At 38.1% G+C, this 17,027-nt stretch overlaps 1 protein-coding gene across 1 annotated transcript in view; it reads left to right on the forward strand.

The window, feature by feature from the left end:
- The window catches only part of G9a (histone-lysine N-methyltransferase G9a), a 429,274-nt gene that overhangs the window by 50,295 nt on the left and 361,952 nt on the right, over window positions 1–17,027 (forward strand). Inside the window, exon 4 of the mRNA XM_067137709.2 lies at window positions 5,040–5,143. Coding sequence (XP_066993810.2) covers window positions 5,040–5,143 — 104 coding nt within the window. The remainder of the gene's footprint in view (window positions 1–5,039; window positions 5,144–17,027) is intronic.

Here is a 17,027-nt window from a genome sequence, read left to right on the forward strand (position 1 = left end):
TAAATACCCCAATGGACCATTGGATGCTGAATTCAATGTTTGACATTAATGCAAAGAACTGAGTGGATTTACTTCAGAGAAAAGCCTATTGCCGCCTCTCTAACAGTTCATTTGAATCAAAAATACATTCAGGAATGAGAAAACTAATCCTGTTAAAACAAAACATCCAGAGCAGCAACACAGGTGTCAATAACCCAATAGTCATCTCAACATTTTTAGACAAGGCTACATTACATTCTGTCACCCTTAATAAAATGTTGTCCCTTGAAGTTAATACAGGAAATCACAGTACGGATGACAATCAAATGACTATAGTTCCTGCTCCTGATGTACAGTGAAACTTACACTCAGTGGAAGATAGCTGGGAATCTTCTCCCTGTGTGAAACTGGCATTGAGGACAGCAAATCCAGTAAGATGTTAGGCAGATAGGTCCTATATAAAGTAAAGATAACACCACATCAAACGAACTCTAATAGAAAAATAAAGAATCCAGATGTAATTACACTGCTGAATCATACATATCCTGCAGCCTTTTCTGCATATCAGAGGGTCCGGGAGTCGATGAAACCACTTAATTGAATGATTTCTCTCTACATTCAGAAGAAAGTTGAAGATGACAATGTTCTCCTCTGCTTTCCACAGAGATATCTCATGTCATAAAGCTTCTTCACAGGGAGCTGCAATAATTCCATATTTCCACAATTTTGGATCCATGTGCGGCACCTAAGAAAAGTAGACTTCAAGATAGTACATATTGTCTTCAGACAACTTATCAGAAGTATTTTCAATTCAATTTCCGAAATAATTTGACCCCTGAATATTGTAATTGACTTCAAAATTCTTCTTAAATTGTATCTTAAATAAAACTCGCTTACCTAGCAGAGTCCTTCGGAAATCTAAAAAGTGCTGTACTTTTTAAATGTCAGGGTATTTCTGACATCCTGGCGCAACACACCGTTTATGATGTGGCATACTGGATCAAAAATCTCGTTCAATGCAAAAGAATCTCAACAAATTTTCGTCTAACAAGCACTATTACTTGCTGTATGACCAAGTTCCCTTCACGCGCAACGATAACTGTGTTATGTTATGAATTTGCTGTACCGTGCGCAACTGCATGTGCAATGCCAACCACTGCCTTCTAAATTAACCCTCCAAAAGGGAATTTTACTTTTCACTAGTTGGCGGGGATCCAGGGGCCCATCTCGGAACTGCTTGGGACGCTCACTACGAAGTGTCATCCCCCTGTAGCACGCCATAGATGTCTACCTGAGGCAGGACCTGCATAAGTGCTCGTATTATGTCACGTAGTAGTGCTTCTTGGTTGTATGTCTTAATATTTGTTTTGGCCAAAATGTCAAAAAAGAAATATGATGCAGTTTAAAAGTGCTTATAAGGAAGTGTTTCTGTGTTTCAGTGAATCCAGGAAGGGACCAACGTTCACATTCTGTACAATAAGTAGGTGTGAATTTTCAGTTGCGCATGGTGGGAAGTGCTATATACTCAAACATATGCAAACGAAAAAACATAAGAAGATTGTCCAGCGTGTAGAAAGGAACCAGAAACTGAACTTTTCATGTAAAAACCAAGATGTATATCCTGTGACAAATGCTGAGACTTTAAGTCATTTGCCTGTAAATTGTGACGACCATGCTGGACCTTTGTTTTGCAGAATGTTTCCTGATTCGGAGATCGCTAAACGATATGGGTGTGCTAGAATGAAAACAGCGGCTATCATTACAGAAATGTGCATGGAAGAAAGGGTGAAAATTATATCACATTTGCAGGTGAATGCAATTTCTGTTGCTACTGATGGTAGCAATAAAAGGGACTTGAAAATATATCCTTTTTTAGGCCTGAACTCGATGAAATACAGAGTTGTATACTCTCTGTGGCTAATTTAGAAGGGATGCTACTGGAGCTAACATTGCCAGTCTTTTGCTCTCTACTTTTCAGAAATTCTGCATTCCATTACAAAACTGCCTAGCTCTTGGTAGGATTAAAGAATGGTGTAGCAGGATGTTTGAAGCGGGAAAATAACAACATAATCATCGTAGGCTGCTCTTGTCACCTAATTGATCTTGCTGCAGAGATGGTGTGCGTGCTTGCCCGTAAATATAGATGAAAGTATAATTGATATATTTTATTATCTGGAAAGGAGTGCAAAGAGGAAAGAAAAGTTCAGAGAATTCCAGACTTTACACAACACAGAGCTCAGGAAAATTCTGATGCATGTGCCTGCTCGATGGTTATCACTAAGAAGGTGTTCAAATAGGATTTTGCTGCAGTGGGACCCTTTGGTTACCTTATTCAGGAGCAAAATTGTGAGTAAGGATTCTCAGGTAGGAACTTTGAAGACTTACAAAATTCCTAAGCACAGTCTAAAGTGCAGATGTGTCCTGTTTGTCTGAAAAGGTGAAGCATTGTCATAACATTTCATCACACTCCTCATTTTAAAGGAAAACCCAGTTATCAGTTTCACTTAAAAAAAAAAAAAAAAAAAAAAAAAAAAAACTACTGACGACACTAAGAGCCATGCTTTGTCACGTGAAGAACGACTGTTCATGTTCCTTTCATCAAATTTACATAAATACTTTTGCCTGTTTCTCTCAAGTTTGATGGATATATTTGAGAATCCAAACATAGCTCTTCAGTCAAGTAAGCTGCACATCCACTTATTGAGGTCAGTTTTGGAGGAACTATTGAAGAATGTGATGGCAAGGTTTGTGAAACCACACACTATTAAATGCTCTTCCTCTGTCCTTGATGTAGATTGTCACACTCCAGCAAATCAAAAGGATGGTTGTGATCTGATGATAGGGAACTCTGCGTTTGTTTTGGTGGACACTTTGAAGTCTGAGGAAAAGTGCATATGCTTAAAGTCTGTTAGAAAATGTTTCTCTTCATCATGTGACTACATGGTACACAAATTTCCATTCAAAGATGAAGTTTTAATTCATGCATAAGTTGCAGATTGTGAGTAAGGATTCTCATAATTTTCTAGCCTTAGATTTTTCAGTAAGAAGTTGACGAACATTCTGACTAGTGAAATGGAACATTTAGATAAACAAACTTATATTCTGCACTCCCAGTTCTGTAACTTTCAGCTCGAAGAAACAGACCTGGCAAAAGGAAGAATTGATTTTCAATGGGCATTGGTAGGTCAGATGAAATCAGCTGATGGTGTGCTTAGATATGACAGGCTCTCTAAGGTGACACTTGCTATTTTATCAATTCCACATTGCAATGCAGAACATGAAAGGAATTTTAGCAGAGTCACAAAGACAAAAATACAGTTTGTCTGAACAAACTTTGCAGGAACTTTTAACTGTAAAATCAGTTCAGCAAGGCAAGTGTTTTGAGCAAAAATTTAGTTCCTAGTTTCTGAAGAGGGCTAAGTCAGCTATGGGTGTGTTGAACAACAATTAATCATAATGTGATCATGACCTAAATGTTAGGCCCCTTTAAACAACAACAATCATCATCATCATCATAATGTGATCATCATGTTGAGGGATGAGAAGTCACATGTTCCTAAAGTTCAGGTATGTCCAGTATTTGTTATTCACATATAAATAATGAAAATTATATATGTAGGCCAAGTAGAATTGTTAATGCATTGAATTATAATGAATGCATACATATTCTACCAACAGTGATGTGTTGAAATACATCGTTATTCGCTGCCAGATTTCTCCTGATTTTTTAATGCAGTGTTAAACCAGTTTAATTGGACCATGATATGATACGGTTCAGTACTAAATACTCATGTTTATTTGTACCAACCAACATGTTCTGCCCCATATAACTTGAAATTTGTTTGGTTTGCAACAAAAATAGGTGTAACACCCATCAATTGACTTCTATTTTATTGAAAACATGGTCATATAGTCAAATAACCTGTGCATGCTGTATTCAGCATATTTAATTAAAATTAATGTAGAAAGCATCCCAATCTAATTCAAGAATAAACATGATTGGGAAACTTCAAAAATCCCTAGACCAGAGTGATTATTACAGATTATGTCCAAACCAGAATATGTTAAAAAGAATGTTTGTCATCCTGCTATATCAGTCTCGTTGGGATCATTCTTTGTATAGACCTGCAGAAGATTATTGTTTCCAGTTCCAGATCATTCTAGGCACATTCTTCAATGTTGATCAGTTTCCAACTTCTTCTGGGACCTTCCTTATTGCGAGCCTCGACAATTCGATGGCAGTATTGTTTTCTTGCTGGTGGTCCACCCACAGCCTCTGCTCCGCCAGGGTTGTCATTATTTGTTGGCCCAGCACACTCTTGGCCTTTGGCACAATATGATAGGACTAGATGGAGCTTTAAAGAGATCCAGACAGTACTTTCTTCCACGGTATTTATAGCTAATGGCATCAGGCTTCATGGCTAAATCATTAGCATACTGGCCTTTGGTCCAGGGGCTCCCAGGTTTGATTCACGGCCAGGTTGGGGATTTTAACTTCCATTGGTTAATTTCAATGCCTCAGGGACTGGATGTGTGTGCTGTTTTAAGCATTAGAATTCATCGAAACCGACGTTCAACCTATTAGGTCGTGTTACGTACATTCAGTACGTGTTAAAGAGATGTTAAGTACAGAACAAAAATGGCCAACCAGACACCAGTGGGATCCGAACCCACAACCTCGTCAAAATTCAATATTCATTAGAATTCATCGTAGGTAGGGTCCCATCCTCACAGATGCGCAGTCCGCCTATATGGCGTCAACGAACTAATTGCACTAGGCCTCTGCGGAGGCCACACACCGTTATTATTGTAGCTAATTACACTTTTGACATATTCCTGTTGAGATTCCTAGCTGTAGGTCAATAACCTAGATTTTAGGCCCCTCCAAACTTTTTTTTTTTGCTATTGGCTTTATGTCACACCGACACAGCAGGTCTTATGGTGACGATTCCTATGAACATTAATCATCATCATTGCTAGCTGTATCTGCTTTACAAGGCCTTTTGTTTTTCTATTGTACAGAATTTTTAAAGTATTCTATATATTGTATTTGATTGCAGAGAGTGGTCAGCGAACAAATCGCCATAGTCATATGCCGTCTCCTAGTCCAGCTGAAGATAGCCCTGGGCCATCCAAACCTGAATCCACTGCAATCTCATGTGGGGTAGGTGAACGTTTGTTTTATAAACTTATATATATTTTTGATTCTATAATTGTAGTTTAATATTATGGCATATACTTGCTCAAAAGTTTTTTGATATTGAACTAAATTTTTAACCCAGAAATACCAAGGTATTTTAATCCCATTCATTGTGGAGGTGGGGGAGTGGGACCCTAAGAAATTTGTTTACTTTGAGTCACAAGTGAGGTATATGGGTATTGTATTTTATTAATTAACTTTTAAAATAAAGAAATAAATATATATCATCTACTACATTTTATAATTTTAACTCCAAACTTAAGTAAAAAATCATAGACGTATAATTATTTGTTACCCAATGCAAAGGGAAACAGATTTTACAAATAGACCAGAGTTTCTTTACACAGTCTTATTCTAAGTTTCCTAAGTTTTCACACAAAGTAAAAGGATTTTTGCTGTGTATTCCACCACGTATTTAAAACACTTTGAGCAAATGACTTTATATTTTCCCAAGTTAACACATTGGCGGCGGGCGCCGGAACAGAGGCTGCTACCCCGTGCAGACCAGATAGTTCAAGCCTCCAAGAAAGAAATTACACTGCTGCACTCAAACGACTGTAACTCGGAATGTATTCAAGATATCGACCTCAAACTTGGAACGTGTACTCACTAGGTTGTCGTAGTCTGTACATTGTGATACTTTTGAAAGCAATACTGTTTGTGGCTCCATTCAAGAGTCTTTCTAAGCACAGTGTAGTATGAATGCCGTATTTGTGCCATTTGTGTACTCATTGGTTTCAGGTATGCAAGGATTTCTATTTTTGGCTACTTGCCGTTTAGTGTTAGCCGTTATCATTAGAAATATCTGTTTCACTGCCACTCGGTACCTATTATAACCAGTCTGTACATAATCACAATTATCAGTAGCCGTCGGCAACTGAACATGCCGCGCCATGTTGACATCTGCACGGGTGCTCCAGGGAATAGCTCAACATATCCGACATTATTTTGTTAAAAAGGATGCAGCAATAATTTATATTCCATGACTACACCGTTTGGAACTGAATAATCTCTCCCACAATTTCCTCAATAATCAAGAAGATACAAGGTGCATAAAAGCGAGAATTCTCATAGCCCGTCACTTACTGTCCGCTGTCGCCTACTGTCAGCTGAGAAACAACAAGAATTCTCAGGGCTCATCACCCATAAGGCACATCAGATAATGAATCAGCATATAAATATTGAAATAGATTATCCTCTTAAAGGGCATGTTGCCATGATTCTTGGCGTGTATGAATACCCGTGTATATACAAAGTTTCCATTGCTACAAAGATCGTACAATAAAAAAATACATCAACACTAAAATCTACAATCCCTCTACCCCATGATATGATTGAAATTATACAATTAGATTACTATTTTAATTCACCCTCTATGGGTTGTTTTGATAATGACTGCCAAGCTCTGAACTTGTGATTGAATATCTATTCAATATTTTATTCCCCTTTTTACTCTTATTTAATCATAATGTTATAATATTTTGTGTAATGTATATGTTTTTATGTATGTACCTATGCTAATTTCTCACATTTTTGGCTGAAGATGCCGCTAAATAGTGTCGAAACTAGTTCCAAGTAAACATGTTGTAACAACCATTACAACATTTATTTGTATTGAAAAGGTGGACCCCTTAAGTTACCTCTCTTACGTTCTCAGTTCAATACGGATATAAAATTCTTAAATTGGAATGATTGAAATGAGTTAAAAATATAGTCAACAGATAGCACAACAAGCTACAAACGATACCTTTGCGTAAAAACGAAGATCTCCGGGGCCGGTCGTCAATGTGTTAAATTTCGTCTTCTTTGACACAACCAAACTGCAGCAAATATGACATATATACCATGTGTTCTTGGCTGTGATGGAGGTTGTGGTACTTTTACAGAACATTTCAGCTTCCTTCCAACAATGCACTTCATGGTCACAGAAGTCCATATGAATGGAGGGCCCTCTGATCTACTTATGGCTTTATTAGCTCACTCCCTGAGTTTGAAAGAAAAATCTTGCAGCAGGTAGATTTGTTTGCTTGAGTTTGAGAACTTCAGAAGGAAAACTCTGTAGGTCTTTATTCCCACAATGTCACTAATGGTGTAGAAAAGAGACAAAAACTGGTTTCTTGTTCCCTTCTTTGTATGAGGGCAGATAAAATATAAACAGGAATTATTTTTTAAAAAATATTGCATCAACCAAAAAAAAAAAAAAAAATACACATACAGAGATCACTTTTCTACATAGTGTCCTGCCTTCAGTACACATTTTCTCCATCGGATTGGTAAGTTTTTGATGCTGTCCTGAAAGAAAAAAGAGGGATGTGTGGGGAGCCAGTTGCACACAAACTCTTCTCCACTTGCATCATCATCAAACTGCTGTCCTCCTAGGTCTTGTTTGAGTGGTCCAAACAAATGGTAGTCGCAGAGCAATAAATCTCAACTGTACGTATGGTGCTCCAAAGGTATCCAGTGAATTTCCTCCAGTTTTTCCCGCGTTAATGCGGAAGTATTCAGCGTTGCATTGTCGTGGAGAACAATGATGTTTCAGACCGGTTGCTGGCGTAGCTTGTTGCGATATGCATCTTTTGCTTCATCCAAAAGGTGACAGTAATAGGCTGCATTAATTGTCCTTTGTTTGTGATGAAAATCCACCAGAAAAACGTCTGTGGAGTCCCAGAAAACGGTGCGAGAACCTTTAGAGAAGACAGGCGTGTTTTGGTCTTGACCGGAGCTGCTTCGTCTCTTCGCTGCCACTCCATGCTTGCTTGCTTTAACTCTGGGGTGTAATGATGCATCCAAGTTTCATCACAAGTCACAATATGTTGCAAGAAATACTCTCCTTCCTTGTAGCGACGCAGGAGTCTATGTGAAACTTCCTAGCGTATAGTTTTTTTGTTCCTGGTTGAGGAGACGAGGAACCCACCTGGCAGACAATGTTCTGAAATGGAGATCATGTCGGATGATGGCTTGAACACTTCTGTAATTTATTCCTATGGCTAAAACAATTTGCAAAATTTTTATTTTCAGTCTTCACAAATAATGTCACAAATGGCAACAATGTTGTCTGCAGTGATGCTTGTCTGTGGTCTCCTTTCATGAGGTTCATTTTCCGCAACTTCTCTTCCTGCCACAAATTTTTTAGCCCACTCATACACTCAAGTCTGTGAAAGTGTTTCTTCTCCAAAGTGTGTGCAGAGCTGTCTCAAAATTTGGAAGGTTTGGTGCCCTCTTTTGCGAGAAATCGATAATGATGTGTTGCGCAACAGACCTGTGCACCTCTTACTCATGACATACTGAAGCAACCCAGTTCTCCACTGTCGTTTGCTTACGCTAATCCCTTCTCCAGACACTCCCACCAACATCCTGGCAAAGTCCTGCATCAGAATTATTGCTAAGAGCAGTGGTACATTCAAATTCCTATTAATATTTGATCTTCCTTTGTACAGTCACTTGGTCTAGGCAACTTCCATTAAAATCAATCATCTGTATCCAGTATTCGGCAGTCCTGAAGATGGCTTTCCGTGATTTCCCATTTTCACAAGGCACTTGCACCTTTTGAACGACAGGCTGAAGATGACCCTGACTAAAGGTCGAAACCGGTCCCAATTGTGATTGACTTATAATGTAAGCTTGCATTAATAAGTTTTCTTTATTGAATAGGTGGAACCACAATATATTATTAATTTAATTGTAACCTTCAGTGTCTGACCTTGCAACTTGTTTATTGACTTTACAAAGACCAATCGGATAGGGAACTGCTGTCTTTTGAAGTTGAATGATAAGTCTGGTGGTATTCGTGGGATGTGTTGCATGGAAATACACTGGCCTTTGGCACAGCCTGTCAGAATAATGCCCTTGATAATATTGAGTCCGATGGCTGTGACAATCAGTCTGGTGCCGTTAATTCAGTTTGGATGCATCCGAATTGCGCATCGTCGTGGTGCCATATATTTCCAATGAATTAAAAAATTCCATTGGATAACTAATAGCTTGGTCATCGTGCATAATGGTATCAGTGGAGAGGAAGGTAGTGCTCTTCCTGGGTAACAGCTTAGATGAAGTTCACATGCTCATTTTTTGAAACAAGTATTGCACGATCACACAGCCAATCAGATGACAAGTAGTTGCGACAGGTAACCTTGAGGACATGAGGTTATTGGTAGAAGTGATCAAAGGTGCCAAAGTTTGGAGTGGGTATGATTCTCTGCTGGTTGTCAGCAGAAAATTTCTCTTCATCTGACTGAAGGAGAAAATTGTCCTGAATCTGCATCATTCTTGGTCATACTGAGTTTAACTACATGGCTTCACAGGATAGACATCCTCAGAAAGGCATACCTTTCTGTGTGATTGGCAATGTCTGTCTGAATTTCCTGGCCAACAAAACTACCAGGCCTCCCATCAACTCGTTTTTGTCCCGCAGGTCCTGCAGTGAGCGATCAAGTGCTTCTCGAGCGCGCTTGTGAGCCATGTTGGACTCGTCCCATTTCAGCAGCGCCGCCTGCTCCGTGTCTTCGCTGATCACCATTGATTGGTAAAATCTCAAGTCAGGAGGGTGCGGTTTAATTTCTAGATGCCGCAGGGCCAAACGTTTGTCATTAAGCTACTGCGGGGCATCTAGAAATTAAACCGCACCCTGCTGACTTGAGATTTTACTAATAATACGATTGAAGACAACCTACTGCTCAGAATGAAGTTTAGGTAGCATGACTTGCACTTGCAGTTCCAGGTGAATTGTCATATACAACATTAATTCCCTTAGTACATCAGTGTTGGGTTGCTCACCCCTCGAGGTCTTGGTAACCTGAAGTCGCTCAGGTCATTCCCACTCCGCTCACTGCCAAGAAGTGCTTTGTTGTAGATGATGTCATTTGCTTCCACTTCTGTTTCTTCATTCCCATACCTTCTGAGAATGTCTTCTGTCATTGTTGTCTTTGAATTTGTACCAGGGTTTTTGGGTGTTATGGAGGCCACATGTATTGAGGAGGATTGCAAACAGGTAGTGTATGCAGAAGGGTAATCGAATCAAAACTGCTTCTTCCAAGGTGGCGCTCCAGTAATTATCGCTTTCCAGAAGACCCTTAGCTTCAAACACCTCCCTGTAGGTGTTCTCAAGTCTTTGAAGGATGTGGGACCATGCACCTTATGCAAGAGCAAGCACAGATGAAAGCACTCTTTAAGTTATTGGGATGCACAGTGTGAAACTGTAGCTTATAGAATCGGTTAAGGCGAACATTTCATTGAGCTTGGCAGACTGATTTGTACAGAACAAGCAACTTCTGGTTTGGTGAGGAAAGCAATGGGGAAACTGCATCACTCCTCACTTCCCTTGTATGTCTTTTCATTGATGCCCAACAAAGCCATCTATGACAGCTGATTGCAGAGCTGTTGAGGATCCAACCAACCTTTGCGCTGATTACTAAAAAAATAATAATAAATAAATAAATAAATAAATAAATAGATAAATAAATAAATACATACATATGATGACAATAATAATGAAAATGGTTGAATAAATAAATTACAGTCCATAGTACTGTAGTTTCCAAATATGAATACACATGCTTGGCACTATGAAATTGAAATAATAAATAAGGTAGTTCAACCTATTCAATACAAATAAATATGAAATGTAGTGTTACATTCCTATTTAATTATAAGTGGAAGTGGTACCGGTTTCAACCCCAATTCGGGTCATCATCAGCCGAATAAAACGCAAAAATCAATGCATAGGTAAGAAAGAAATTAAAGATCAAGTCCCCACAAAAACAGTTGAAGAGGCAAAATAAAACAACGGGGATAGGCACTGTAAAATTCAGAAGTAGAAGGTAAGTCACTTAAAAGAAGCAAGGTGCAATCTTCTGAACAGCAGCATAGCACACGCAAAGTTCGGCATTGTCTCATAATGTTTACGAGAAGCGGAGAACAGTTAAATGAGCCAGGTTGCATACACCATCAGGTGCGAAGTCACAACACAATCTAACAAATGTGAAGATGCAAAATTGTGCAGAAGCCGAAGACGAGTAGCTCAATTGAAGTAAATTGCCAGCTCCCGAAGATCAGCGCGACATATTCAATGTCAGGCACTGTGCTTTCAAATGCCGACTGAACTTGATGAATTGCTTAATATATATATTTATAAGTATATATATATTTATGTACATTTTCGCGACCGAAGCAAATACTGGATCATTAAGTAGTACACATTGCAAGGGAAACTGTCGTGTTTCTACACTGTTAGATGCACCACTCTCACAGAGAAAATAAGGACTTAAGATCCTTCTACAAAATCATAGAGCAAGTGAGGCCGAAGGTGTTTTCTAAATGTCCATTTGAAGTAAAGTACTTGTTGTCCATTTATAATTTCAATTATTTGGTGACATATAATTTGAATATTACTTCCAATGGGAAATTTTAGTAGATGCCAATAACTACAGTAAGGATATGGCCATCGTTATATAGTATGTTGGAGAGTGGGGAAAAAAGAGGAAAGAAGCAATGTGAACTAATGCGGAACTTGGCAGAAACTTAAGCAAGATTCAGGTGGTTGTGACGTCATCAGATTAGAAGCATAGCAGATTGAGCGGTAGAATGTCGCATTTAAATGAAAGAAGTTTCATAATGATAGATCCATATTGAACTGTGATTACAATAGAGTAAATTAATGTATTATTAGGGTCCACCTTTTCAATACAAAATGTAAAGAGTTTAAATTACATAAATGATTAGGGACTAGTTTCGACCTTGTACTAGGTCATCTAAAGCAAAATTAAAACACAACTACCGAAGAAATTAAACAATGTAAAGGCACATAAGGTCTTGTAAAAGTTCATTCCATGTGAGATATTGTGCAGCACTATGTTAAAAACTAACTCTATGAAAGAGCCATCATATTCTAATTTTGATTTTTTGGCCATCCCGAAGTTTATATTTTAATTCTCCCAGGATTTGGTATAGTCTCTCATATTATTAGTCAAGAAAGAGGGAAAAAGGAAGCATTTGGTACTTTAGGAATAATTTACGCAATAATAGCAATTGGTCTTCTCGGATTCGTCGTATGGGCACACCATATATTTACTGTAGGAATAGACGTAGACACACGAGCCTATTTCACATCCGCCACTAAAAACTAACTCTATGAAAGAGCCATCATATTCTAATCTCCTTATCCAGCAACTCAAGGATTCCTATCTATAACATCTTTTAATGTGCACTGGACTTTTTATGAATTTTTATGAATTTTCATTATGGGTCCGTATTGAACTGAGAATAACAAAGCTTTGAAGAAAACTTAATGGTCCATCTATTCAGTACAATACAATACAATTTGTTGTTCAAATTAAGTTACAACTTATTATGTATTCAGTACTAGTTTCAACGCTGATGTGCGTCATCTTCAGTCGATCGTGGAAACGGGCAATCATACAAAAATGACATATATACAATACAAGTTACATATCACTATGAAAATACTCTTAAAATGAAAAGTCCCTAAATAAATTGACAATAATGGCTATGTTTATCTTCATTTTCAACAAGTAAGTTCTTGAGAGTCAAGAGTTGAAAATGAATATAAACATAGGCATTGTCAATTTATTTAGGAACTTTTCATTTTATGAGTATTGTTATAGTGATATGTAACTTGTATTTTATATTGTATATATGTAATTTTTGTATGATTGCCAGTTTCCACGACCGGCTGAAGATGACGCACAACAATGTCAAAACTAGTACTGAAAAATAATATGTTGTAACTTAATCTGAACAACAAATTGTATTGAGTAGGTGGACCAATAAGTTCTCTTCAAAGCTTTGTTATTCTCCACACTACGGTTTACTTGTTTGTTATTTTTCAAAATCTGATATTACGGGAAAGTGTGTGTTTAATTTCATCTAAGATGATGTTGAATGCAATACGACCCCTAATTTTTCCTTCAAAAAATTTAAATCAGGCTTAAAAGGTACTTTGTAAAATCATATGAATGCCTTTCTTGTACAGTACACATTTTTAGACTATGCCTTCACGCCAACGCTTAACATTGGCTTTAGTTATGCCGTATATTTTTGCGGCTGCACAATTATTCTTTATTTCCGCGGGGTTAATAACCATTAACTTAAAGTTGGCATCATAATGTCGAAGGGAACCCGTTGAAAATTTGCCGGCAGTATCTATTCCACGCATCTCTACAATACGACGATCCATCAGGAAAATATTCTTGCTGTCCATAAAACTGTTCCTTTTACTCAGCGTCAGCTACAACTGGCCAGTATATACACATCTCGCTTGCCGGGTTCAGCCAACTTCAGCAGCTAGCGATGTATAGGCCTAATTGTGGATGTTGAATGGCAAGGAACGAGTTTACTGCGCCGTGGTATGGCTATTCCGCCCTTGCGTTTTTCATGCACATACCTCACAATTTCATCTTCAAATTCTTTATTAAGGCGTTCTTGTTGCGGGCAACTGAATGGATTTTTTAAATATAGTACACATTTTTAGCTATTTTTGTCTTCATGCTAATGCCGAATATTGGCTTTAGTTAGGCCAATGCCGTATTTTCTTGCGGCTGCATAATTATTCTACATTTCCAAATGTTTATTAACCATTAACTGAAAATTGGCATCATAATATCGACGAGACCCCGTTGAAAATTTGCCGGCAATACCTGTTCAACTTATCTTTACAATACGACGATCCATCACAAAAATATTCCTGCTGTCTATAAAATTCAATTTTACTAAGCGTCACGTACTGTAGACACATAATAACTCTGCCACTGAGGCGTGGCCATTCTAAGGATTTGAAGGCTCGGATGTTTTGATGCCATTCTGCAGATTTGAGAAACGCTTTTAGAATGTCATTCTCTCTTCACTATATCCCAAAGATCTGGTGACATTACACAGAGGCACTGTACAACCGGTTGCCGCGGCTAGTGTTGTGTAATAAAGAGGCGGTGTTTTATTGTCAACGAGTTTTGTGTGTGTGCGCGCGCGCGTGGGTGGGTGGAAAGAAGCAGTGTGGTTACCGCAGTAGTTGCCAGTAGTGTTCATTACCATACTGTCAGGCCACAAGTGCGAGACGACCCTTAATTTTTCACATGAGATTCTGAGACAAAACCGTCGTCTTGGATTCGAAGAAATACGGTATCACTCCAAAGGCTTCTGTGGCATACATTTAAGTTTTCTTCTTCAAACGGTGTTGGCTAACCTAATCGTATGTGTAACATGATAATATTTCAAACGCATGAAAAGAAATGATAATATCCTCGATATAAATTTAACTAAACGCGAGAAAATATAAATTATCCTCTGAAATCAGTGATGTACTCTGCCATATCTTGAGATGTATCACATTCTTACTTAATTTCAGTATATAACATTAAAATTAAGAGATTGTTCACTTCAGCCTTAATTTTTTATGCATGAATAATTGTTATCGGTCACGTTATTTACACATTTATAAGAAATGTTCTACTTGACATACATTTCCAGAACAAGCCCGTTTCATCATACTGAACACTTGTGGCAAATATGCGTGCTTTTCAGTCACTGCTTGTAATTGTGTAGGAAAAGTTTCAGCAATAACAACATCCGCTCCTGCAGCTTTCACTGTTAGCTTAGCTTAAGATTATGGAATCCATGTTGTCCCTCGAAACATTTGAACCAACCAGCACGTGCAGCAAAACATTGCACTTCAGAGTCTGGAAAGGATGCTTTCAGTTCTTTAAACAGAGCTTTTACATTAGCCTGAATAACCACGGTGGATATCGGAATAGAACTTTTTGTTCAAAATTCAATCCATTGGGCCAACATGCGTTCCATTTTCTCCATAATTGGCGTGGTATCTTGCATGACATCATTCTGGCCGCAATTTTGCAGCTTGCTATAATTTTTTTTCTTTTTGACTTCTTATGGTTCTCAGGGTTTATTCTGAGATTCCTATAGCTCTGACAATGTCTACAGTGCGTTCATTGCATTCATATCGCTTTATAACTTCCAGCTTTTCTTCAAATATTATTGGTTTCCTTTGCTTCTTGCTTTTGGAAGAATTTTGACCACCTTTTCTCCATAACGCTTTTAGAAACAATAAAGCACAGCTTGCTGACTCTATGCTCTCTTTAATATTGACCACATGCCACCAGTCAACACTGAGACAATGCAACACAGCTACTTAGCGCTCTCTTTGAGACTAATTGCATGCCACGTTGCAGCACCTCGCACTCGGTCGTGAAATCATTCACAGGGTGATTGTGAATCCACAACCTAGCTTGTATATCTTTTAAATATTCTATATAATTGTATAATTTTAAAAATCACTTAATTAAAACACGTAACGAGAATGCTTATAACGAAGGATAACTGTTTTAAAGAAGGAAATTAAGTCTTAGAGGAAGTGGATGAACATTGTTACTTGCGTAGTAAAATAACTTTCAATATCAGAAGTAAGGAGGACATAAAATACAGCTAGCACAAGCAAGGAAGACCTTTCTTAAGAAAAGAAATTTGCTCACTTCGAACAGGGATATAGGAATTAGAAAAATGTTTTTGAAGACTTTCATCTGGAGCATGTTATTGTATGGAAGTGAAACATGGATAACTAACTCGGAAAGAAAGAGAATAGAACCTTTTGAAATGTGGTGTTACAGAAGAGTGCTGAAGGTGAGGTGGATAGGTTGAATCACGAATCGAATTGGTGAAAGGAGATCAATTTGGCTAAATTTAATGAGAAGAGGAGATAGAATAATAGAGCACATCTTAAGAATGCTGAATGTTAGGTGGATAGGTTGAATCACAAATCGAATTGGCTAAATTTTTTAATGAGAAGAGGAGATAGAATGATAGGGCACATCTTATGACACCCAGGACCTGTTCAGTTGGTTTTTGAGGGAAGTGTATGCTGTAAGAATGGTAGGGGTAGATCAAGGTACGTATATGATAAGCAGGTTAGAGCAGATGTAGGATGCAGTAGTTATGTAGAAATGAAAAGGTTAGCACAGTATAGGGTTCTATGGAGAGCTGCATCATACCAGTCTGTGGACTGATGGCTCAAACAACAACCACCTGTATAAATTCTAAATCCATACAGCAAGTGAATTGATAAGTAATTTTCAATAACATGTTAGTTTATTTGCTATTTTATTTAATTTTATTGTTCAAATTGGTTGTAGACTGCCAAGGCCATGGTATGGTAGACCATTGACTTGACATTGAGTGGATGGTAGCCTACAAAGCAGCATCTCTATGGCACATGATCATCTTAAGCGTGTTATTGGCTAAAGAGAGCTAATCTCAATCGGCTTATTCAAGTGTTATCACTAACGATCTTTATTGAGGCAGGATCCCAACAGTGCCTATAGACATCTGTGGGATTCATCTATCTCAAGGCCACCTATGACACTGTATGAAGAGAAGGCCTGATTTACGAGCTACTCAGAGTAATTCCCTGTAAGACTGTTATCAGTCTAGTCAATTGACGTCAGAAAAGTTGGATGTCGCAGCCACGCGGTAGAATGTTGATGCTGCAACATAGTGACTGGTGAGATTTATTTACATGGCGAAGCATTGACGTCGTGACGGAAACAGAAAGAAAATTGTCAAATTTGAGGAGGTACTGCTCTGTATACGGTTGCGAAATCTGTTCACTACTTTCCTGTACAAAAAGTTCAGAGAGAAAGATGGGTTTCCGCGCTGTCAATTTGGAAAACGCGCTACACGATATATGACAGTGTGCAGTCTGCATTCTTGTGAAGACGACTTCTTTCCACAGCGTAGGTATCGATACTGTTTATTGTACTCATTGATACTTATTGTCTCTAATTTGTATTCACAAAGATTTAGCTATATCAAAAATACTGATAAACTT

This window comes from Anabrus simplex, chromosome 1 (assembly GCF_040414725.1).
Source record: "Anabrus simplex isolate iqAnaSimp1 chromosome 1, ASM4041472v1, whole genome shotgun sequence".
NCBI classification, from domain to species: Eukaryota; Metazoa; Arthropoda; class Insecta; order Orthoptera; family Tettigoniidae; genus Anabrus; species Anabrus simplex.